The sequence below is a fragment of the Odontesthes bonariensis genome, chromosome 1, assembly GCF_027942865.1.
Source record: "Odontesthes bonariensis isolate fOdoBon6 chromosome 1, fOdoBon6.hap1, whole genome shotgun sequence".
Taxonomy (NCBI): domain Eukaryota; kingdom Metazoa; phylum Chordata; class Actinopteri; order Atheriniformes; family Atherinopsidae; genus Odontesthes; species Odontesthes bonariensis.
Genome location: NC_134506.1, coordinates 33,296,254 through 33,321,616, shown reverse-complemented (window position 1 = coordinate 33,321,616; position 25,363 = coordinate 33,296,254). Strand labels below are relative to the sequence as shown.

Sequence of the window (25,363 nt, the reverse complement as noted above, 5' to 3'; positions counted from 1 at the left end):
TCCCTTACTGCCACAGTGAGCCTTCACAGCTGGGGGCTGAACGCTCTCCAAGCAGCCTGAGTCGAGGCGGTCCCTGCTGCAGTGGGCCTCAGCAGCCCGTGGATACAGAGGATGCGCCCACTCAGCGTAAATGTGGGGAAAAATTAGACTTCTTCTGTAATACTCTACGGCTTTGTGAGGCAGCCACTTTATGAGCACAGGGTCACGCGCTCCACACACTTGTGTGTAGCTGCCTGAGCTTGTATGTCACAGTTGCATCCCTGCTGCCCAGCTGACATGGATGAAAACAATGAGGTTAACAGTGTTCTCTCAGTGTTTAGGATCCGTGCGATGACGTTCTGCTGTGGGTTTTGAAGCAAGCTCAATCTCTGAATTGAGATTGGACCACATAGGACAACTTCTATTTTTGGTACACTTTTCTCTAATGACAGGGCAGAAGAGTGGGTGGAGGGGGAATAAAACGGGTAAATTTAGCTCAGTGTTAAGACTACGATGGCTCCCAGAGGCAGTTATATGCCTCCAGAGAAACAACAAGTCTCTTCTTTCTCTTAATAACAGCACATTGTTATTCCTGCAGTGCCACAGCAAAATCTTGTTGGTGACATTTTGCTTTTTGTAAGCAACAGCAGATAAAGCTGCTTAGAGAGTTCACAGCTCACGGCTGTGGGATCTCTTTTTGCTCCTTCATTATGTCTTTAAAAGAGGAAGAAAATGAGTGTTTATATCTGCAGCTTTCTGAGATATCACCTTATCATCCGGAGTCGAGTCGGTGCAGTCAGATCACATTAAATTCAGCTCTCTGAACTTACTGTTTAACAATAAAGGGTGAACCTTGCTCATCTTTTCATATCTGCAAACTCTTATGTGGGTTTTGAACAAAGAGGAACATTTTAGATAATAAAAACATTTCACCAGTGATCATGAAATAGTAACTCATTGCCACGACATAACTTTTTTCCTTTATATTCTACTGCCAAGTAGCCAGACTTTCTTGTAATATTTCAAAGTGGTCTAACGATCTTTAAAACCATTTGCTTTTTCACTCATGTTCGGACACTCTCTTTGTACCCGACCATTTTCAGAGGATTTTGTTTTGTTGTTTGTTAAGCCACTCAACACAGACCTGCAAAATCGAGCACAAAAACTCATCTAACTCAAGAGATGAAGCAACAACTTCATTAAAAAACATATTTTCCTGGCAATATATAAAGAAATGAGCGGCTCAAGACTTATTTCTTCTGACCCTGGTTTTAACCGAGGCTAATCACACCCCTCTATGTTTTGGATCCATGTGGTTTATGCATTTTGGATCTATATTTCCGTGTTAACTGGGTTTCCTGCACCAGCTGGGCCCTTTTTACTGAGGCTTGTTTCCTAGACTTGATCAGCTGTATGCCGGTAAAATTTCATGGAAGTTCTAATAATCTGTCAGTTTGGGATGATTACTATTGATAGTAATCGGAAAAGAACATCAAGAATGTCAAACAGAACACTACACGCAGGAGTGAGCACTAGGGTGACCACCTGCTCATAAGCCAAAGGGGGGACAAGGGGTATGTTTATGGGGGACAAGGGGGGACGCTGCCCCGCCGCCAGACTCTTAGTGGTTTACCCATTTCTAGCACATACTACCTTACATGGTATATCAATTTATATATATATATATATATATATATATATATATATATATATATATATATATAGATTCCTCTGTTATTGGTGATGTAATATATAACAATAATAATGATAACAATAATATTTTGAACATTCAATGACACACACTACCATCTACACTGCCATTTTCCCCTGTGTTTTTTTTATCCACAAACCACAATCCACAACTAGTTCTAGCCAAGTATGCCGCGCCAACTGACTGACTGAAGTGCCTAGTGATGAGGCGCGTGAATTGACGTTCATCATCACTGCGAACGTTGAGTCAATTGTCATGGCAACAACAAATATTTGATAACAGCCAGCCTGTCAGATGCGACTGCAAGGGGTGTGTGTGTGTGCGCGCGTGTGTGGATCTGTTGTAGCTCTACAGTCTGCGGCGACTGTGCTGTTCTGAAATGTCAAGTAACGCTCGTTTGGCTATCTGGGTGGCGCGGGGAAAGTGACAACCCCAGCAAGAATCAATTATGCGGGACAAGCTCTGAATTTGCGGGACGGACTATTTTGGCCTCGAACGCTGTACGCGCACGCGCTACGCGGGACAGTTGGTCACCCTAGTGAGCACTAAGCTACTTGGGTTTGAACAGCTTTTACAGTTAAAAAGCTTTAGAAATGCTCAAAGTTTTAAGTAGAAATCCTCATCAGGCCTTTACAGTAAAAAGATGATTTGAGTAATGGGGGCCTGGGCCCGATTACATTTTATGTTGAGCAACGCCTTGCTTCCTGTGCTCAAAAGGACATTTGAATATGGAAAAAGTAAGTTGTACTCACATCCCCAGCAGCGAGCAGGGCACCATTCGCCTCGGCCATGTTCATGTAACTGTTGTTATTCTGGAACTGCAAATGAAGACAAAAAAAACACACACAATCAGCCCACTACAGCCCAGATAACATCCAGTATAACTTGAGCAGCTCCCCTTTTTCAGACACCTGTCACTCAAACTAATAGTAACACATGGCAGTGAATGTTTGCACACTGAGTTAACCCTTTTCTCTACATGCACAGCCGCATTCTGCCACTCTGCCATTATTGCTACATGATGAGAGGCATGTGAGAGGCCCAGGCCAATTCAAACCACAGTAATGAGAATCTGGTCTGGCTATTCAGCTCTTATGGGATGGCAATTAAGGATATGTTTGCATCACAAAGCCAAGTATCATGATGCAGTGGCAGGTTATTAACTTCAAATAACCTATGGGAGAGGAGTGATACTGGGGGAAATAAGGAGGTGGAGGGTGTTTTTAATGTGGGTGGAGTACATTGTGGGTCAATGAGAGCTGTTCCGTACTCATAAACTCCTTTCACTTGTTTTATTGCAGTGAAATATGGTTCTCTTCCCCAATGCCTACATGTATCAGATTATAAAGCCAAACCAAAACCCGTATTGGAGAATTTCTGATTGCCACATTGTAAAGTTAGAGAAGTATTTAAGGTGGCGTATAAGCTATTAAAACCCTGTACTTTGGTAAAAAAAAAAAAAATAACATGTTTTGACAACATGCCCCCACCTTTCCCTACCCACACAGCCTGCTGGCGAAATGGCAGCCACTTCCTTTCTTCTGAGACACAACCACACTGACAGGTAGGAACAATGGGACATAGAATGAAGAATTATGGGCCAGCAGCTGGGCCCAGGAGCACAATGCACCTCTGTGTGAGTGAGGAGAGCAAAACCCAGCCTACACAGCTCACAGGAGAAAGAATTGCGGCGTGTTTGCGTCTTCATGAGGTTCCACTGAGAACTCTACCCGTTTTCAACAAAGCTCTGCAGTAATCTCTTTTGTGTGTTTATTACAAAGTCACTCTCTTAAAACACCATGAGTGGTGAAAAACTCCAACAGACAGAGGGACTGAAAACGGAGCTGCTTCTTATCAGAGCAGGGACCAAACAAAAGAGGAAACAAATTAAGATCCGAATAAACCGAGAAGTGCATGAATATGTTTTCTATCCCTTTGTATGTGCATTTTTTCCCCCCTATTCTCCTTTTCTTCTGAATGGTTATTATGCGAATGTAATTAACGAAAAAACTGCTGCTAATCAACTGCGAATGGTATCCATTAATTAGTCTATGCCCTGGAGAGTGAGTTGGGAGTCAGCAGCAATGTTAACAGTGTTACGCACCAATGAAAAGAGGAGCCACAAGCTCTGCTAGCAGTTGCTGAAGCAGGTGGTTTGAGCAGCCTCGGCCTCTGGTGCCATCTTAACGAAACTACATCGAATTCCAGTACTGTGTTTACATAGTCGACATACAAATGTATAAAGACATACACACACAGACTCACGGGATTCCCGTGAGAAGCATCCGTCAACTTCTAGCACTCCTTCCCTTCCCAGCAGTGTGCAACTTTGAGACATGACATGGCTAAGTTACGTTAGCCACTCAGCCAGTAATTAACCTTATGCTGGCCTTATCTTGGAAGTGTTACTCTGTCCCCCTTCTTCTTTCAGATAATAAATTGAAGTCTCAGAGATATCCTTCTTTCTTCAAGTACAAGGAACATTGCTCTGATTGTGAGGGGAGATAAGGCTACATGCAGTGCTGACTGGCTTCCTTCTGTCGCCATGTCTGCATGGATGTGAGCACGACTCTTAAAAGTGAGCCGGCGATTGCTCATTGCAAATAGTTCCCAGAAAATTTGGGGGAATTTCACAAAAGTAAACAGATGAAGCGATTCCAATTTTGCTGCCTGTTGCGTTAAATAAGAACGAGCTGTGAAAGCTCTATATGTGGTGAGGCAGTTGTCTCGGATTCCATGTAAACTTGTAAATGTACGAATAAATAACTTGTCATGTTAGACATCACTGGTTTATGTGGGTGACAACTTAACAAACGTGCATCTCTCTTAGAAGTATGCCTAATTCACATGTCGTGAGTGCGGACCTTGATCACATTAGCTTCATGAGAGAAAACAGAATCACGTTAAGTCCAAGTGCCAATTAGTGGTGTGAAACTCCCTGGACCCTTGTCTCTGTGAGTAATATTTTATTGTGTTTCAAGGGTCTTTTAAGAGCAGTTCTAAGTCCCCTCAGAACTGTGACTAACATCCTAAGAAATGTCCCTTGCCACCGATATCAATCTTCACCATTAAAAGCTGTACTATAGTGGGCCGGAGGCCTCGGTGGACAACCAGAGCAGGGAGTGGAGATTGTTATTGTTATTCCCAATTCATTTCTGGTGTCTGTGTGTGTGTGTGTGTGTGTGTGTGTGTGTGTGTGTGAGAGAGAGAGAGAGAGAGAGGTTGTTGGGGGATTTGGCGCTCATGTTTGCGGCACTACCGATTGAGTCAAATGCCAGATGAAATTAAGTGTGATTGGAGGGACTGTGCAGCTGACGGTAAGGGAGTGCGCTAAAATGGGTCAGCACAGACAATGAAGGCTCTGTAATTAAAATGATGTGACGAGCTATGGCGGCCATGTGAGGGGCCCAACGACCGTATGTGCGCTCAAATGCAGAAGCTCCATAGTGACAGAGATGTGACATAAATGTGACATAGATGGGGAAATCTAAAAAGGGCAATCACTTGATTTTCACAAGAGAAACGTTGCAAAAACACAACAAACGTATACTTATTCTGACCTGCCTTTTCTGGCAGAAGGGAGTCCTGGTTAAGCCATTAAAAGGGGTGCTTTAAGAGCAGCTGTGGGCTTTTTTTTTGGGGGGGGGGGGGGGGGGGGGGGTTGGGCTTTTATTAACAGAGTGAATTCACGGTTAAAAGGTGCTCTGTAATATGAGCTGCACTAACAGCCAGACATGGCTACATGGCAAAGCAAGTGCTGGGCACTCAGTGTTTTTATTCCTCTTTCTGCACCAGCAGCACATTTCTTCAATAACTGTTTAACAGAGAGAGAATTAAGGGCTTACATGGACGCTGATCCTGATGTGAAAAGACTTCACTGTCTGCATGATCGCAGGCAGACAGAAAAACCAAGCACCCACGGAGTGAACGGCAGGAATACGAATCGACACATTTATCTGAATCGTTGTAAAAAGCCTCAGTCGTTCTCTATCGGACAGAGCTGCTGCAATCAGAAGTTATTTGTTTTTGTTTGTTTCTCACAACAGCCAGTGTAATTTTGATGCTTTTTTTTTTTTTTTTTTCCTTTTCAATCCCAGCACAGAAGTATTTGTATGAAAGTATGTCCAGTGGGAAATAAGGTGTTTTACAGCTATTACAGCAAACAAAATTATTTCAACCTCAGGGCGAACACAATATTGCACCAACATGACCCTGTCTCACCCCCAGTATGATGGAGTAACCACACAGATCCTATCAGTAAACATGAACTTGACAAAAAAAAAAAAAAAAAAAAAAAAAAAAAAAAAAAAAAGACCTGCACAATCCATGCCTGTTCGAGCCATCTCTGCAAAATGAGAAAAACATATCCCGGTCTACGTATTCTTTCAAGTGAACATAAAATACAGTTTGGTCAATAGTAATTAAAAGAAAGCAGAACTGGAATAGTGCAACATGTTTTGTTTGTAACCTTAATAAAATTTTTTACTTTTCTTTCAATCTGGATTTTTTTCATAAGCTTCAGCAAAGCACTCATTGGTTCCAGAGAACGATCAAAAAGTCACATTTTCAGTGCTGTCTGTCACCGAATAACCCAATTGGACACATTCTTGCTCCCCACTGAAAACCACCAAACTAATTCAATCAAGAGGCCAGGCTTTTCCAGAAACAAATCAACTGCTGACAAGTGATTTTACAGTTCAGCTTGAGCCCAGTAATCACAGCCTAGCATGTGTTCTCTGGAACAGGACACTTGTGCTAATACGTTCTCCAGTGGTCTCCATAAAAGACTGCAAAAACACCACAGTTAAAACTCAGCCTCCAATACAGAGAAACCCGCTGTCATTTTCTACGTATTATTTTATGCAATTTCCTTTAAAGCTCAGCCTGGCGCCGGGTCGGAGCTTCTCACTGAGTGTAAAAAGGACTGAAGTCTCAAAAGAGCAGCGCCTTTTTCTTACTTGTCATCCTGGTCAGGAAAGTCATCTTATGATTCTTGACGCCCTCCTCACTAAATATTTACAACCAAATTCAGAGTAAACACTCAGCAGAGGCCTCTCTGGTGATCACAAGGCCTGTTCACACCCAGCAGGCCACTTCACATGCAGCGCCAAGCTGACATATATAGATATATTCCCTCCTATGTGTGCAGCAGTCAATTTGTAAAGTGACTCCACAACACAGCGTGTCCACACAGCAGGCTCACAAGCTGTGTTCTGATCTGCAGGCCGATCGATTGGTAATTCAGTTTAAAGCTAAAATCATTACTCCCCTAGCCTAGCACTGTCTTCCACCATTAAGACCGCTAGTCCTCAACTACATAAGATGGCACTGAGGGGAAGTTCACTGTAAGCATCTCACTCTTCCTTTTCCTTTTTAGTGGTGGTGCAACCACTGTCGTGTGGAGGATCTGCCGTGAGAAAAAGTCTTATGTAGGATCTGAATCAAGCCGATGACAAGGTTGTTCAAGCTGTGTGCCAAATATCTCCCATCTCACACCACAACTGACCACTGCGGCCACAAATAATGTCATCACAGCTGGATTTACTTCAGTTCACACAAACCGGGGGAAAACACTTGAAACCCTCGCAGAGATAACACCCCTCTAGCTAAACGTCGATGCTTCCTCGTCTCTAAATCTTAAAAAAGATTGCCTATAAAGTACGCTGCCATTATCTAGTGGTTGATCAGAAAATGTTAAATGTAATGTTAAATCTGGACCCTTAACTTTCGAATGATGTTATCGCTAAATTTTCTGAACTAAGACATTACAGATGAGGTTACCATGAGTAAACCCAAATGCAGAGTCTCTGTGGTGCAGAAACATTGTAATTCCGTCACGCCGCATGAACCTGAAGTTAGCAAAATGACAAGCTTAACTATCAAAATAAAATAAAAAAAAAATTAAATAAAAAAAAAACTTACAAGCCATTTCACAGCTCAGAAAATATGCGCTATTTTTTTTTTTTTTCAAGCTTCCTAGTTATTATGGCAGTGTGGAGAGACAGTAAAAGGAAAACTATAGTCTGTGCTTTCAGCACATTTCTCAGGGCTAAATTCATATTCAGCACAGACATTGTGCACAAGAGTGATAACACGAGCGACACAAACAGACCACGGTAGGAAAAAGCATTCTTTATCAATCTTATTTACAAATACTTTAAGAGTTTCCTGCACCAGTTCATATATTAGTCCAGGCAGAGAAGCCGTCAATCACAGAAAAGTAAACTTCGAGCACATTTGGTTTTCCAGTAGCTTCTATAAAAACTCATCTGACCGCAGAAGTGTTCCACCTCTATGGCCACTGCAGTGACTGACACATGCGACACCACAGTGATTTTTGGGCTTTTAAATGGAAATTTAATGATAGTTCTTCCAAGTTAAAGACATTTTTTTTCCCCAACAGAAGTAATAGTCTACAGGCTTGCGAATTGTTCTGTGTGGGAGCTTTTAGGCACAGAAGTGCTTTGAGCTCAGCTAAGTGCTTATATCAGTAAGTCATCAGCCTCATGAAGTAAACATGCTGGCGTGCAGGTAACAGACTGTAGTGTGCAACTCTAAGCTTCAAAAATTCAAGCTCAAACAAATGTAATTGTTTTTTTTGTTTTTCTTAACAGGTGTTTCAAAAAGAAAAGTATTAGAAAAAGCAAAATTTGAACTGATGCTGGTGTCAACCTGTATATTTATCCAGTTTAATCCAAGTTGATACACGGAGACCGATACAATATGTACAAAATGCATCGTTATTCCAACTGTAGTGGGGACCTTTCATTCACAGGGATTCACCCACTGGATACCATGAATATATGTCAAAAAATTCCATAACAGTTGTTGGGCTATTTTAGTCTGCACCAAAGGGTTGGCTTGACTCTCTCACAGAATAACACCGCCTGTGTGGCTAAAATAAAAGAAGAAATTCTAAATATCTAAACCCTTCTTTATATTCCAATTTTGTTCAAATAATTCTCTTAAAAATAGACTTTGTAAAAGTAAACTGCGCAAATTCTGTTGCATGTTAACTATCTAATTTTGTATGAAAGCCTTCATATGTTACACAACAAACTAAAATACACAGAAATACACGTTAGCCTAGCTACTGTTTTTCTGTCAGCACTAAGCCTGCCGAATGCTGCCAAAACAGAGATGGTCTCAGCATTTTGTCATAATGGAACAATAGTCTTACGCCCAGCAGTCTCAATACCATGCAGGTCAACATCCAACATCCCACTTTTTTTTCCTAGCTGTTCAAACTGCTCTGTACTCTAAAGAGCAAATCCAAAAAGAAAGTGCGAGCTAAATGGGGTTCCATCTTTGATCTGGTGGGGTGCAAAGCCATTGGCTCACAGCCACAAAGGAGCTTAAGCAATGGAGAGGGCCTCAGAAACATGGTGTAGCTTTCTCACAAAGGCTACTGCTGCATGGACATGCAGCTCTTGAGGAAGCAACATGAGAAAGGCTCGGCTCGCTGGTGTTTTCTTGCTGTTAAGCCATGTCTCAAGGCTGTTTTCTCTCAGCAGCTTTGATGCAATGCCCAATTCGAGATGGTATCGGAGGAGTGGATTTTAACTGAGGCACTCTGCCCCGCTCACTATTCTTCTACAACAGATCAGGAGGCTGCTGTGCAGTTAGGGGAGCTAATAACTAAAAAATGACACGGTTAAATGTGAGACAGGAGAAGGACAGCTTTCCACCACCGGAAACAGGTTTGTTTTCGGTGGCAGTAATGGTGACGGTTGTTCTAGTTCTGCTGGTTCGTTAGTTGGCTGTGAGCCTTGGGACTCGGATTCACATAAAGCTGCATTGAAAGCTGCAGGGAGTGGAGTCCTCTCTTATTGCTCTAGCAGTGCACTGATGCATTTTTCTATTCCATGTGTGCCATTACTGGATAATACAATCATTACAAATGGCTTTGAGAATGTGCACAGTCAAGAGCTTTTAGTGACGACTCAAAGCAGTATTTTACTTATCTAGTACTAATGTTAGAAGAAGAATACATTTGATTTTCTGAATCAAAACAGTAATTTATGTCACTGATTTATACCTCAGGCAAAAAAAAAAAAAAAAAAAAGCCACATAGGAGTGGTTAGTTTCCTGTAGTATATGTAACCAACGTGGTTCTATGGTATCTGCAGCTAACATGCAGAAACATTACCTTTTTTAATGCATAAGAAATTAAATTATGCACCAAAGTGACACCTATGATTGCAGCCAGCTGGAAGACATTTCATCTCTTCCTCCGTTCTAATAAAAATTCCTGTAACAGATTTCCAAACTTTGCTCTGTGGGCCGTGGCCACACTTTCCAAGCTGGTGTGCAACCTGTGTCTTTCCTGTTATTCTTACCAGAGGACCACAGTAAGCACAAACCAGCCAGTTGTTCAATCTCTATAAATCTGAAAAGCACAAACTGCTGAGCGGTGACTCATATATCAGTCTATTATATACTACAGGGCTGACTGTATTAAACAAATAGCTAGGCCTGCAGCTGGAAAAGAGAGGCAATATAGAGAGAGCAGAGGTTATTGTCTAATTTAAATCTTGGCTGCTTTCCCAGAATTGTACCACATTCCAATTTGTGGCTGTGTTGCTTGGCGCTACTGACAGAGGTCCGGCTGCAAATACTCTCGGGCTCCTCTCCAGAAATGTGTCTCCAAACTGACAATCAACAAGTTGGCAGAGATCAACGGAACGAACAGGGGCAAATTAGGAGAAATAATGAAAATGCACAGATATAAATGCTGTGCTTTGTGCCCTTTCCACACGTCTTTTTTCATTCCAAATGTGGGTGCAATAATGTACCTATATTCATAAAGACTTGACGGGCAACAACGCAGGCTCATGAAGAACAAAAAAAAAGAAAGCCAATGTACTGCTTCTGTAATGTCTTTAAGATCCATAATGAAAAAGCAGCTGGAAAAGACATCTGTGAACACACAGTACATACAGAATGCTTGAGTGAGCTCTTAGAAGCAATTAGCTGTTTCAAGCATTTTCTCCTTGGCATACTATTGTCCGTTCATCTGCTAGACTGACAGCACACCAGGACATCATTAGCAAACCTGACAGCTGTTGAGGCGCAGACACCGTTCTTCTTGTGACAGCCACTGTCAGGCTAAGTGCTTCGCTAGTGTTTTTAACAGTATTTAAACTAAGTGTGTCAATTTAACATTTCCTACTTCAAAAGCAGCGAGAGATTAAGACACCAGCTTTGAGTAATTATAAACACTAAGCATCAACTTTGATTGCTTATCATTGCACTGACAGTCATATAGATTTGGGACAAAAAACAAACATATTTTAGTCATAATACAGGCTTGTGTGTTTTCTCTGTGTGTAAAATGACAGGTTGGAGATCAAAGGCGCACCAACACCTCGAGGTCTGCTGTGTGGGGAAATAGCACTTTAAGAGAAAAGGGGAGTCTGTTCGAGGCCACTCGAATGTGATCACTTCCATCCTAAATTTGCCTTTTGATTACTTTCAGGTAAGGCTGTGTGATCAAATTTACAAAGTGGGAGATGGTCTCATTTTTGTAAAAGCATCCAATCCTGCATGTTAAAAGGGATATTTTTAAAAGAGAAATAAATGTGTCTCCTTTTTTCTTTATGGGGGGGGGGGGGGGGGTCCAGTTCTGATAACACTTTTATAAAGTTGGTTTGAAGGTGTCACTGTGAGAGGTTTGACATTTTCAAAAATGGGGGTAAAAAATAAATAAATAAAAAAGGGGAAACATGGTGTCCCTGGAAAGTAGGACATTTTTTTTTAAAAGTTAGTTGAAAACTAAGTTTTCAGTGTTGTTTACAATGACGGGGCCTACTTTAATAAATAAACAAACCTAGCACATTTTCTAGGCTTGTGTTCGGCAGCACTGTAACCCAAAAGAAAATGCAGCTAAACTGATCAATGCCAGCTATGAAAACAACTCTAAGCTTTGTTATCAAAATAAATCATAACTTGATTTTCAGTATTCCTTTTTCATCTGTATCTTGTTGTTTTAAGGAGGTAAAAAAAAAAATAATAATAATATCACGCAAACAAATGGCCACCAATTCCCCTCAATAATTTTACACTTGCATGTGCTTTATATGTACACTGCAGTCAGGAAAGCACATGAAAGACAAGTGCAAGTATTCATGTGATGCAAACAAAGAAGCCCGACACTGTTCTTTTTATCCAACTATAAATAATCACATACACTGCATCAGTTCATCCCCATTTCTATTGATTTGTTCCTTTGACCAGAGCTCCCTCTGAGCACTTTTATCCCCCTTACACTGGTGCAAGCAGCTAAAAAAGGGGTCACTGACATTTTCTGCATTTGAGCCTTGACCTCTATTTTAGACCCATGCTGCGAGTTTCTCCACTGAAATAAATGAGAGCAGAGCACAGTTTGCTCAGCACCTGCAGCTTCCTGTGCACATGTTCTCCCATCACTCTTCATCTGGCGTCATTAGGCTTGTTTGACCTGCTTCTCCAATTCTCTGCCACTATATATAGTCTGCAGAGAGAATCATTATGTGCCATATCTTGAGGCACGATGCTCTTTGCATGCACAGTTGAACTGAGACGTGAACGACTTCGCAACCAAAGCTTTTATTGGCCAAAATCCACATGAAAGACTTTCCCTGGCCAGTCGGACGCTTTAACTCAACACATCTCATTAATCCAATGAATCCATATACAAACAAAACCTGTGATGAGAAAAATCAGTGACTTCAGCAGGGGGAGCCCTGCTGTAAAATACTGATTGCAGCTCTGAGTTGGAGGAAAGAACAGAATTCCCACTGTCCACTAGTCATTGGCTAATTTACCTGCAGCCAGAGAGGGAGATTCACTGGACACATAGGGGGGTTAATCTCTTCATTCATCTTTACTAAAGAGATCGACCCAATTAGCTCGCCACATTGACTGACAGCCCTTGTGCTTGCTTTTCTCCCTCGACTCACCCTCTCCTTAAATCAGTAGTTATGCAGTTTATGCAGGTTCCAGCTGATGGACTCTAAAAATTATCCGAGTGTACAGTAGGCTACACGAGTGAAATAATCATGACGTCTTTATTCAAATCTGTCGAGTCTGAAATATTCAGCGCTGCAATTTGCTGTGACTGATTGGCCAATGGAAGGGCTGCTAGGGGAAAGCTCTCCAGAGCTCTGTAATTGAGCGGATTTGACTTGAGTTTTTTTTTTCTTTTTTCTGCCGATAAGTACACACATTCACATTTTAATATTCTTTTCCCCTTTTTTTTTTTTCTTTAGCTTTCTTAAGAGCCAGAGCACCTCGGAATTACGACACTGGCAGAAACAGCACTATGTAGGACAGTTTATTTTCCAGTTGCCCTCCACAGAAAATGTGACTCCACGCGGTCTTTCATCTGATCATTTTCCACAAAAAAAAAAAAAAAAAAAAAAAAAAAAAAAAAAAATCAGGCTGGAGCCCAGAAGCCAGTCAGAGCAGAAATGTCAGATATGGAAAATCAAACATCAGCGACGACTATAGCCCGAGGGACCACCACTGTCACTATCCAATGAAACACGACACAGAGAATGTTAATACAAATGAGAATTTGCCACTACTAATTCTGTGGGTAAAAAAGTTATTTTGCAACCATTTCATTAGTTTAACCATTTGGCGTCTTTTATGTGTTTTTGGGGAGAGCATTTTGTCTTAGAAAGAGTTCATATGCCAAGAATAACAACTCATTACTGTGAAAGTGCCATTACTTTGGATTTAAAGAGAGATCTTCTAGCTTGGATAAAGAAGAAAACAATTTAATAACACATTATGTTTCTTATCAGTTCAAATCAAAGTCATGCGCAGTTAAATGAGTCACTGCACAATCTAACACACCTGGGGGAGTTTTTGCAGAAAACACCTTGTTTTGTTGATTATGGTGGAGCCTCACGTTAGCTCTTTTAGCAAGATTAACAATGTCTTTCCACATTTCACTTTGCCTCAGCTTAGAACACACCAACATTGACCATTATTTTCAGATTGGCACCAGTTGCCACATTTGTCCCTACAGAAGGGGAGAAAGAAAAACATTTCAGTGAAAATCTATAGAATTTTAGTAAATTTTAGTAAAGTTTTTTTAAACATGTTTGAGAGGTGACACCCTGTGACATTTGGGCAGTTCTAAAGTTATATACTGGAGCTGCAGTGTAGATGTGAGGGATTGCACAGCTTTAAAAAAAAAAAAAAAAAAGAAAAAAAAAGGGGGGGGGGTTTAAATCAACGGTGCACTGAAAGGGTAAACCATAAAATAATATCAAATAATGAGCCATTTCATTCTAATCCTGTCTGAGTAATTATGAGATTAATATGTCAGTCCTGGTTTTGGCAGCTTCTGAAGCCGGGAAAGGTTGTATCTACAACAATATGTGTGCTTTTTTTTCCCACTTTCACATTAAATCTAATTTATTTTGTACATGAAAAAAAAAAAAAAAAAAAAAAAAGAAAGATACCGTTATTCTTTTCCAAAACACACCACTAATGCTCTGGGGCATGGTTTGTCATTGTTATTCAGCGCTCGCTCACCTACACTTAAAACATGATCCTTCTGGATTTTAATTAAGCACCAAGGTGCCTCCCAGGGGGCTCTGGCATGGCAAAGGAAACTACTTTGATTTATGTACAACTCTGTTGTTCCTGCTTGAAGCTTGCCTGTTATGGGAGTCTGTAGTGATGAATGAAAGAACCTGGCAGTTATTCTCATTTGTTAATCAGTTCCTTTTGGGCATGTATTCTTCAGAAAACATCAACATCTTCCGACAGTGATGCCGAGCACAGAGGCGTCTCTTTGCAAGTCAGCTGTGTCGATAACCATGTTGAGACTTGGTAACTGCATTTCTTACAACAAAACTGGGGGTGTGATCATGTACAATCACCTAAATTAGTTCGAACGTCAATCCCAAATCAACCAAAGGTTGTAAGTATTTGCAATATGTGTCACGTAGCTGAACAAAACAAACCACATGTGTGCCCTCTCTGCCCAGTGCACCTATGCAGTATGAAAATAGCACAGATCAGAAAAATTATTCGTTCAACAAAACTATTTCAATAGCAGCAGTTTTCAAACAAAATCTCCACGATGTTAAAAAAATAATTTCACAGAAAAGCCAACATGGTCCTCAGACTTCTGAGTATGACACTGTCAAACCCCTCAGAAATAGAGGAGAGGGGAGATGAAGCAACAGCTCTTTCCAGGCAGTCTCTAAACATTATTCAACATTTTAAGGAGGACTTCCATGAGTTAACATTGTTTCTCTTTGTAGACATGCACTCTGTAATAGTACAGTGTGGATAGCAGACAGTTTTCAAAATATACTGGCAAGAGAATAATCCCAACTGTCCAGGTGTCAAATATGCAGCTGTTTTTTATAACTGGCCACATGCCCTGCAATAAGAGACGACAAGTACTCACAAGTGATGTAAAACTGTTTGTACAATTATTCTTTTCAGCCTCGGCTGACTACAGCGTCAGATGTGCATATTTACAAATCTAAGCGGTAGCTGAAGACACATCTCATGGTGGTACTTAAGAGTGAAGATGGGCAGCCACCACAGACACAAGAAGGCTTTCTGAGGAAGAGCCCATGTGAGCTCTACAGGATGCATATCAGAGGCTAATGGAGTCTGGAAACTACAGGGGTGCAGAGGGATCGCTACGATTAGCTTGTGGAACTGCTGAAGGTCAGGACTACTGAGCTGAGCAGCCACAAACCTTCATAAAACCATGCAGCGTATCATTATTTTCAAAGTGTTTCATTATGGACGGTTAACCTTGGCCAACTCCAACCTAACACTTTAATCAGCTGCCTGTAATGCCTTTGAAACAGTGTAATCATTCAGTTTCTTCCTCATCGGATGGGGAGAAGAATGTAGCCATGCTTTTTCCCCCCCCTACTTTTTCTTTTACCTAAAAAAAAAAAAAAAGATTTCTCTCCTAAGGTTCTGCAGGTATTTGAAAGTCAAAACCTCCAAGAAACGAGATCAGTTTTCCTATCAGTTTCCCTGGAAGGAATGTCATTACAAAGAATAGTCAGCAGCTGGGAAACCCTGCCAACACTGAGGCCCCACAAACCTTGATCTTTTTTCTACTTCTGCCATCCCACAGTTTGACCACATGTGAGAGTTCAGAAGCCAGCAGTAACGCACACATTACAGTAAACAACGACATGCTCTGAATGAGCTTTGACTTCAGCTCCCAAAAATATTAGAAGTCAGCTAAAGAATTTTGCGGACCCCATTCATAATCTAGGTCCAGGTTTCACGGACTGGACCTTTATTATGTGGCAGGAGCTTTCACTGAGGCCGTGTGCATTGTTCATTTCGATTGTGTAACTGAATAAAAGCTAGACCGACTCATGAATACTGCATGATTTTCATCAAATGGAAAAGCTCTCAAATGAATTCTTGAAGCAGTGATATATCAGCAACAAGCTGATAGCTGCGTTCATTTAAATTAAAGCTACTGATGGGCAATTATAGTCAAAAGAATGATGCAAGAGCGAGGAGTCGACTGTGTGAGTATGTTTTTTTTTAGTTTTTTAAGAAAAATGCAGGTCGTCTTTCATTCGTCTTCCCTACACGTTCCAATCCTGACAACTGAACCATGATTAACATCTTTATGGTTGAGTTGAAGCAACCATAAAAAGCTGTTGGTTGAGGGTTAGGAAAAGATTACAATCTAAGGTCAATATTGAAAAAGTTCAGTGCGCCGTGCCTCATGCCTGGGGTCAGGTTTGCTCAGTCTGCACAAACACAAAAGTTCTTTATGGTGAGAAATGGCACAAGAGGTTGTAAAAACCGGTGATAAATTACTGACTGAGAAGGAAAGAAAGAATGGTGACAGTAAATTAGAGGGCAGAAATATAAGTTACTGTTATTGACTTCCTTTGCTCTTGTTCTACACGCGGAATACAGACATTTCTGACAAACCACTGTATTGATGCAACACCTAAGTACAAACATATTCTTCTAGGAGCAGCTGTTTCATTCCCCTTCAGGACTCAACAGTAAAACAGGACACTTCAGTGTCAGTGTGCCGAGATCTCATTCATCATTCAAACTAAGTAGTTATGACCAAAAAAAAAATACAAAAAAAAAAAAAAAACACAACTGGTGTCGGAGAATTCTTATCAAGTCTTGTGCATCTATATAAAGGATTCAATCAAAACTGTTGCAGGCTGATAAGGAAGTTATAAAGAGGACATGAAGAGGGTTTATAGGCTGCTTTATTATTACCATGGTTGTTACAGCTCAGGCAGACATTTACATCCAACTGCCACAGACTTTGTGTTTGAGGAGGAGTAGAGGGCGATTCCTCACAACAAATTTAATAATCAGGGGACCAAGGCTTTCTATTCAAGCTGCAGATGCACCGGTATGATTTTTACTGAGACGCTTTAAAGTAATGCCTGCGTGTTTTGTTGCGCCATTAGCAGGTTCTGTTTAGAGGTTATCTTCCTTGAACTCTAAAGCAGGTCATTCCAACATGCCATCTATTCCGCCACTCAAATAAAAGTTTTATTTACCCGCATTATTTAAGCTCTTTGTCCAAAGGCTCTGAGGGATATTTGCACACCTGCTACTATTGTCAGTCCTTTTAGTGCAACCTGGTAACAGGCTGCATTATGGGAATGTGCGATGTAGGCGGGGGAGGCAAGAGAAAAAGAGAGGATTAATCACACTGTGTAACATGTAATACTACACACCTGCAGCCTTGCTATTATAATGACATGGAAATTTAAAGTAAACCTGATACAAGAATAAGTGTTGGTACAATGAGTTACAGTTCTGTGAGCAGGCTGCTTCTGGTTGAGCGCTCACAGCTAAATCATAATGTAAAAAGAAATAATTCACCCAGAGAATACTTCTATTTTGGCCGACACAATTAGGCTGATTATGCTTTTGAGAAATAATATCTCAAATTTGAAAAAAAAGCAGTCTGCATTTACCCGGCTGGAAGCTCGCTTAGAGCAAAGCAAAGCAGTAAATACCAGAAACAGCTTGCGGAAAGTAGCCCAATATCAAGTAAGAAACAATGAATTCAAATGGTCCTAAAAGAAATATTGCCCTGAACTGTGTGAGAAGGAGGGCATTTGTCAGTTGTGTGCGCGCCTTGAAAAAAAAAAAGAGCTAAGAGCTTAAGTCAAGTTAAAAGGAAAACAGCAGTGTTTTGATACAGTTTGTGAGCCCATTAAGAGAATTGGACATTAGATCTATGAAACATGGAATGGCTGCCTCTCTGGAAAGCTTTGAAAATGAAAGTGTCTTAACATCGAGGCTAACCACTAAAGGGACACAACACTTATTGAATCAGCCAACCAGAAGTGATTGACAGCTCCTTTAGAAAATTCAGACCCACCCCCCCCCCTCCCCCCTAAAAAAAAAAACAGATTAAAACAGTTAATCATTGTTGAAAATATCACTCGGGAAGGTTCTGCTTTGATTCAACTGGGCACAGTATTCACAAACATATCAAATGACTCCTTCAAAATTACTTCTGGAGGTTGTTTACTTTTGACCTTACAACATAAACTAACCTGAACAGCAGATGTACTTTCTTCATGCGAGTTGCACGTAGTATATACACACTTGTATGCCACAAGGTTTTGGTACTTGAGTTAAGTCAAATCTGAGTCAAGTCAAAAGATCCTAAAAAAAATCCTAAAAGTTAATCCCCACACTGACCTGGACAATGTCTCCTTCTCCTCCTCGTTAGGGAGCTCCAGATAAGGTTAACGACCGCCTTGTAAATGAGTTCAGTGTCGGTGTGGATCTATGAGTTTTCTGAAACTGGGCTCTGTTTTAGTGGCTTTCTGCATCTCCTCAAAAAAAGACAAACCTACTTTCTACAATTAAAATCCATGTGAACTGCTCTTTACTTTTATATACATTTTAAGAAACATTGGAATTATGACTGTTTTACTTTCATTTAGACTTGGGGGGATTAGCATACTCAAGTAGGTAATCCAAATGAGAGCGTATGTTTATTCACTGTACATGTAAACACCAAAATAACTCTCAGATCACTTGGTTTGATGGATGGTTTATTGAGGTTGTGGACACAGAACAGTGCATCTGTCTTTTTAGTACCATCAAAAGAGACATTTTTGAGGCAGGCATTGGCACACTGTATAACAACAACCAGCATGTAAGAATAGTGTGCAATTATTTTACTGGCTTTCTACTTAGGTCCCTTGTGTTTTTTTAAGTTAATGTGATCACAAGCTAAGACCATTTCAGTACACCAAGATGGTCTCTGTCAACTGCCAAGTCATAGAGCCATTATGATCCCCCTTTGGGTCCACAAACCACCAGTTGAGAAACAACTTCAGAGTGTGAGATCTTCCTAAATGAACCACGCGGGGTAATGCATGAGGAAATGTAATGAAGTGGATTTATGAGCAGTGATGGCAGGATTACAGAAGGTCTTTACGAGTGCTGATCTGGGTAATGGTCTACGTCTGTCTAAGATTTCAGAGCCTTTGTCACATCCACCTCATAAACAGAACAGGTCCAGACTGTTGGTTCAGATCATCGGATTGTTTGGGTTTTACGAGTCGAAATCGGCCAAATGTAGGTATGGAAACAAATCGCCTTATATGTGCCTCTAATACAGCTGCATCCTTGTAGCAACTCAATAGTCATCAGTTGGTCCAGAGGAAACACCGTGCAGGAAACGGAGAGCTGTGCATTAAGAAAATGTGAACATCAACTCTATGTGGACATGCGTGTAGTGTGCTCTGTCACACAGAGCAGTCATTCTTAGAGGCAGGAACTCTGAGTACAGTGTGTGTCTTCGAGCGGGCAGACTAAAAATAACACTTTAGTCTCAGCGGGAAAATTAGGTGTTTAATAAATCTGCTGAACTACATCTCCTGACAAGCTACAATTAAAAGACTCAGCAAAACACATCAGCTATTCACTTCTGGGACATTTAAGCATTCAACACACACACCTTGGAGTCATATCCATCAACTGTTGAGTTTGACAAAGCAGACGGCCTCTAAGGTTGCACTACTCCTCCCTAACGAACACACACTCGCACATTTAAAGTTGTGTTTGGATATGTTTAGAATGTGTGTGATGAAATGGCACCAGCTGTGTACACTGGAGAGATGCACATGGTCCCCGGGTTGAGCTGAGGGTTAACCCCTTCCTTCCCCAGAAGCAGAAAGGACAGCAAGAGACAAAAGCAGCCATTGACACAATAAGAGGTTATAGCCCAGGGGTTGGCTGCTGTGAAAGTACAGTAAATAAATAAGACCATCCCCCCAGGTTCTTAAATCTTTGTTGTTCTTGCGTCTTTACATATGCATGAATCGGTGGGGTTCACGGGAACCAAAGGAAGGCCTCTCTTCCAACTGCAGCACATTTCACTGTGTCAATAACTTCATGTCATTTTAAAGCGCCCTTAGTTTTCCATACCACAGGTGAGAGGATGATAAAATACACTGAAGTGCACAACTAACCTAATCTACATTTATTAAAACAAAAACATGTGCAGCAAAAGGACCGTTGCTCAGAGAGGACCTTTAAGGTTTAAGCACTGGCTGATTTGGCAATGCCCGGGGTTACTAATGGTTACAGCTCATGTGGTTTTAATACTACAACAAACACAGCTTGAGCAGCTACTTTGTCAGAGGAGCAATGACTGCATCTGTCTGCAGCACAACCGTCCAAACTGTCAAATGAGTTCTACCAAAGGAGTTGGTCAATAATCTTTACACAGTGCAGGTGGTTAAGATGCCAATGTAATCAGCTGATGGAGGGGAAAAAAAAAAAAAAAAGAAAAGCTAAATATGTCAATTTTTCTGGTTTGGTAGACACACTATTGAGGTTTTTAGACACTTTGGGGTTATTTTTGTTTTTTTTAAAGAGTTGCTGTGAATAAAATTAGATGGAAAACGGTCTGAAAGTAGCGTACTTTTAACTCATGACTCAACACATGAATGATCAACTGTGAGAGGAAACATGGCCAGAGCTAGCTAATGTAGAAGAATCCTTAAATCTCCAGTTGAAAGAAATTCTTGAAGACCTCTCTTATTTTATTTTTTCTCCCCACACAGCAAACTGGAACTATTTTAAGCTCTCCACTACTTTGATGCGTTTATAATATTTAAGATTTACTTTCTGGTTCGTGACAGCAACACCCTCCACTCAGTTTATTACAGCTGTGCAAAAACCAGCCTGTAGAGCCACACTCTGATGACACTGTCCGGCCGAGTTAATTCACTCCAAGCTAAAGTAGTCGAAGTGTGCCTAGTTTGAATGACCTTTTTAACATTTCCCATCATGCAACATGCAAGTTCCCTTCAAATTTAGGTGTCAATTATCAAAAGGATACACAACTCATTGCTGCACTACAGACCACCACAGCACAGGTCCTTGAAGTGGTCATAGTTTCCACAATTACATCTACATTTATGTTATGAAGCGATTTGTCAGTGTGTTTATTAATATCCATCTGCAATGGAACCATTAAAATAATCTATGGTCAGTTCCCAACTACAAATAGTTATGGTGTCTCAGTGGGGCTGGCATTAATTTAACAAATGAACCTCAAATGTTTAAATGCAGGTGAAGAGTGTGCATTAACATCTGTTGGTGATTTGTTGGTGACTGAAGGTAATGAAAGCCTACACTACATGGCTATTATTACTGAAACATTATTAAACCTTGAGGAGAAAAAAAAAAAAAAAACAGATGGCCATAAATATGGGAATAGCACTGGAGTCTCTTTCATGAAACCATAAAAGTCAGTCAAATTCGACTTTTACAAAAAACAAAACCAGTCAACTCCAAACAGCTCCTCTTCTTTGGTTGAGGCTACGCTTGACGACAGGACGCGATCCGTTCGGTTTCACTGTCATCTTTGGAACATAAAGATGGATATACAAGTTTAGAAATAAATATTTGTTCATCCATCGATTCATTTAAAGTGTTCCAAATCGTAAAATCAACCCATAAAATCCCCTGACTACAACCAGGTGTTACAAACACAAGCCAAAGACCCAAGAAAACAAAAAGGTCATAATGAGATCAACTGAAAACACAATATGGAGTAACAACCAGTAAAAGGTAGAAGCCTTGGTAGGGACACCTTGAAAATAGCTTATCCGTGTTCGACCTTAAGTTGAGGTAGTTTAAGAGAAATGGACTCTACCCTGACAACCCAATCACCCACCAAAACACTCTGCATTTCACATTTAAAACTCACAGGAAACATTTGGAATTTTGTTATAATGAACACCGTGTTTAATTCTACCAGATCACTCTTGCTTGATAGATTTTTATGAGCATTAGTCAGCTGTGGGAAGTTGTGGCATGATTCTCTCCAGGACATTTGTTTCTCCTTCATCTCAGTGCCAAATATATATATATATATATATATATATATTCTGCAGCTTCATTAGTCATGACGGCAGCACCTAATTAAGTTTGTGCCGTTTTTTTGGGATTTTTCTGTAAATTTAAAAGAATCTCTGATGTTTCAAAGTGCCTCTGGGCCCCTTCTGTCTCTGTTGCCATTAAAATTGAACATTTCCTGCGCCTGTACTTTTTAGAGAGTGCGGCCCATTTTCAAAATAACCAAACTGTGAAACTAGTTAAAGTTTAGCCGGTCGCAAAAAAAAGGTGCTGTGGCAGCTTATAAACAGATTAAAGAAATAATGCTTCTGTTCTGTGTGACTTGTGAGCACGCCACATCTTTTGGATGACTAACCGCTCTCAATTGTGCTACCTTTCAGCGAGCTGATTCACATAAATTGGTGGCTTATTTGAAAAGATGCATGCAAAAGCGCCTATTTGTTCACTGTGGAAAGGCATCGTAATTAGCATGAAATGCATGCTTTGTACTCTCCCTCCTCTCTCTCCAACATAACTGGTAGAGATACTGGATAAGCACCTTCCCACCGCCCTCCCTCTCGCTTTTTGCCTCCCTTTGCATTCTGGCCAATTACTGTTACAGATGGAAAATTTCACTTGACCTGGGGAATTTATGAGCCGGGGTAAAAATCGCTCTTACACCAATTCAAAGAAATGCAGTTAAAGTTTCTCAGGGCTGATGAAGACATGATGAAATTGGGCACATATGACAACTTGGCCACATGACAAAAGAGCTGATGAAACAGTGAGACAAACCTAGTAACTGTTTTGAGCAGCATCAGACCGCAAACAGAGCTGCACTATAGGGCTGGATCATTTGGGTGGGGGGTAGAGTGAGTGTGCGTGTGTTGGGGGGGGGGGGTTGTAGGCGGTACCATTGTTAAGACTTCATAAAGAAGAAAACTCACACAGCAGTTGTGTGATTTTTGTCTGTCATGATGTTGCTGGGGGTGCACGGGAGCCATACTGCTGATGAACCATGGGCCAAACACTGGTTCACATATGCCCCACATTTGGGTCTTGATAAACTTATGTCTCAGCATTGTTCTAATGAAAAGAAAAAATGACACAAAGACCTCTTTTGTATACGGATATAGGGATATGCCAAACAATTTGTAGGAAATGCAGAAAATATGCTTTGGAGTGTGGCAGTGAAAAGCTAAAACCGTGACAGTCCCAGGAAAGGCTAAAAGTGATGCCATGTGTTAGATATGAGCATCACAGCGCAATGAATGCATTCACACTGGACAGAGAGTGAGATATTGGTCTGTGGGCACGTCTTTCTTATCGAACCTGTTAATCTGGAATTTGACCATCAACACTGTAAATCTGAGCAGTGTCTGCAAAACATGTCAGCAGCAACTCTGGCGAGTTCAAGCCAGTAAAGGCACTCAAAATAAAGTTAATAATAAAGCAAAGGGCGAAAAGAGATTTCTACAACATGCTATTTAATTGCATCATATGCAGGGTCGTGAAGAAGAGCAAGTCCATGTGACACTTGGTGCACAGTTTCTCCTTTTGATTCCATTCTAACTAATGTAGGGTGCTGATGCAATGATCCTCTACTGATGTTGAGGAACATGAAACCATAAAAGCAACAGCGCCCACAGACTGTGCATCACATCCCTCTGGTCAGAGTTTAGTAGTGCAGCAAGGCTGGACAAAAAGTAACACCGTGGCAGTACACTTGTCCTGTGCTCCCATTGTCTTTACCAATACACAACAGAAAAAGTTTCTGACGGAGGAGGGAAGCAATGATCGAGCAACTTTTGACAGACAGCGAGGATTTCACACGTTCATCCGATGCACTCGTGGTTTCAGCTCCAGCGTGGTCAGTAAACACAAAAACAGTACAAAACAGGACCCGTTTCTCACCTTGTTGAAGTTGTAGTAGCCCAAACAGTGGGCAAAATCCAGGTTTGGTGGATCTCCTGGAATAGAATTCCCACCAGCTGTCGGATAAAATCTTACATCCATGATGTGTGAGGGAGCCGCGCAGCTATAGTTGTAGCCTGCTCTGCACGGAGGCACAGTTTGCTTCTGCCGTTTACAATCCAGGCGCTCAGAGAGGGATGGAGAACGAGCGGCTCTGAAACTGACCCGAGCTTTGCTGGGGAAGATAGTACAGTAGCTGGGGGGGTGGGGGTGGGGAGTGGGGAGGGGGACAGGTAAAGTTTTGATATTCCTCTTCTACACCTGCTTCATTTCTGCGGAAGCTAACATGAAGGCTGGACGGAGCCCAAGAAGCTGTCCCTCACAGAGCAGCAGACGCTGTGTGCCCATGCATTTACACACAGCTGCTGCTGCTGTATACAAAGAAGCCACGAGACCGGCGATTGAGCGCGGGTCCACCTCCTTTTTCCTCCTCCTTCGGTGGCAGGGGGAAATAAAAATGGAAACAGTAACAAAGTAGTGACGATAACCGCGAAGTTAAGTCCGCCCGTGAATGCAGGACACTGCTGACTCAGGAATCGGTCCGTAATACTCCTCCGTGTCTTGAAGAAGTTTACCTCTCCAACTTGGAAAACTAGTTGGTGAGGCAATGTGAGGAAACGGTGGCCGCGCGAGCTCACCTGCTAAACACAGCGTTTGTAGAACAAGCCGAACAACACTCCACAGCTGGTGCAATTAATGAACGTGATGTAGTACACTGAATATCCCCGTTCAGCTCTCGGCTCTGCCTGTCCGAGTGATGAACAAGGCAAATGTGTGAACAAGCCAGCCACTCCCCAAACACACGAAGCCACTCCCATAAAAACACTGCATTTAAGTCCATGTGACATTTTGGCATATGAATTAATCACAATTAAGTCTTGTTTTTTCCATATCTTTCAATGTTTTATTGCTTTGATCGACATTTTTTTGACACTTTAAACTGTTGTAAATTAAAACAGTTGTTACATATTCAATGTAATGTTTTAAAGGATGATTTACCTTTTCTACTTACTCTTTCAACACTAATGCTAGGAAGGCATCCATTACCACTTTTCCTAAAAAAAAAAAGCTTTTTAAATTGCATTTTGCCCTGTATCTTTTTCAGTAGCGAAAGGATTTTACCGTCCGTGTCTGTTCACCTCAAAGAGCAATTGACTCCTAAAATAACACAATAAATATATGTATATATAGGCCTACATACAGCAGTAATCCCTCTAAATCATGTCTGATGACCCACAAAATATGCTTTTATCTCCTTTTTTTATTATTTATGTGTTTGCTATGGATGTTTTTCCCATTTAAACCTTTTAGCACAAGGTGTGTCGACAAATGAGTATGATGGCTAAAAACATG

At 41.1% G+C, this 25,363-nt stretch overlaps 1 protein-coding gene across 6 annotated transcripts in view; it reads right to left on the bottom strand.

Moving 5' to 3' along the window:
• The window catches only part of tox3 (TOX high mobility group box family member 3), a 194,944-nt gene that overhangs the window by 15,171 nt on the left and 154,410 nt on the right, over nucleotides 1-25,363 (bottom strand). For 5 of the 6 annotated variants that reach the window (XM_075464767.1, XM_075464776.1, XM_075464787.1 and 2 more), the window contains one exon: nucleotides 2,443-2,508. In XM_075464767.1, the coding sequence (XP_075320882.1) occupies nucleotides 2,443-2,508 (66 nt within the window). Of the gene's footprint in view, nucleotides 1-2,442; nucleotides 2,509-23,950; nucleotides 24,761-25,363 lie in introns of those variants that run through there. The other variant, XM_075464805.1, reaches the window with a different exon arrangement.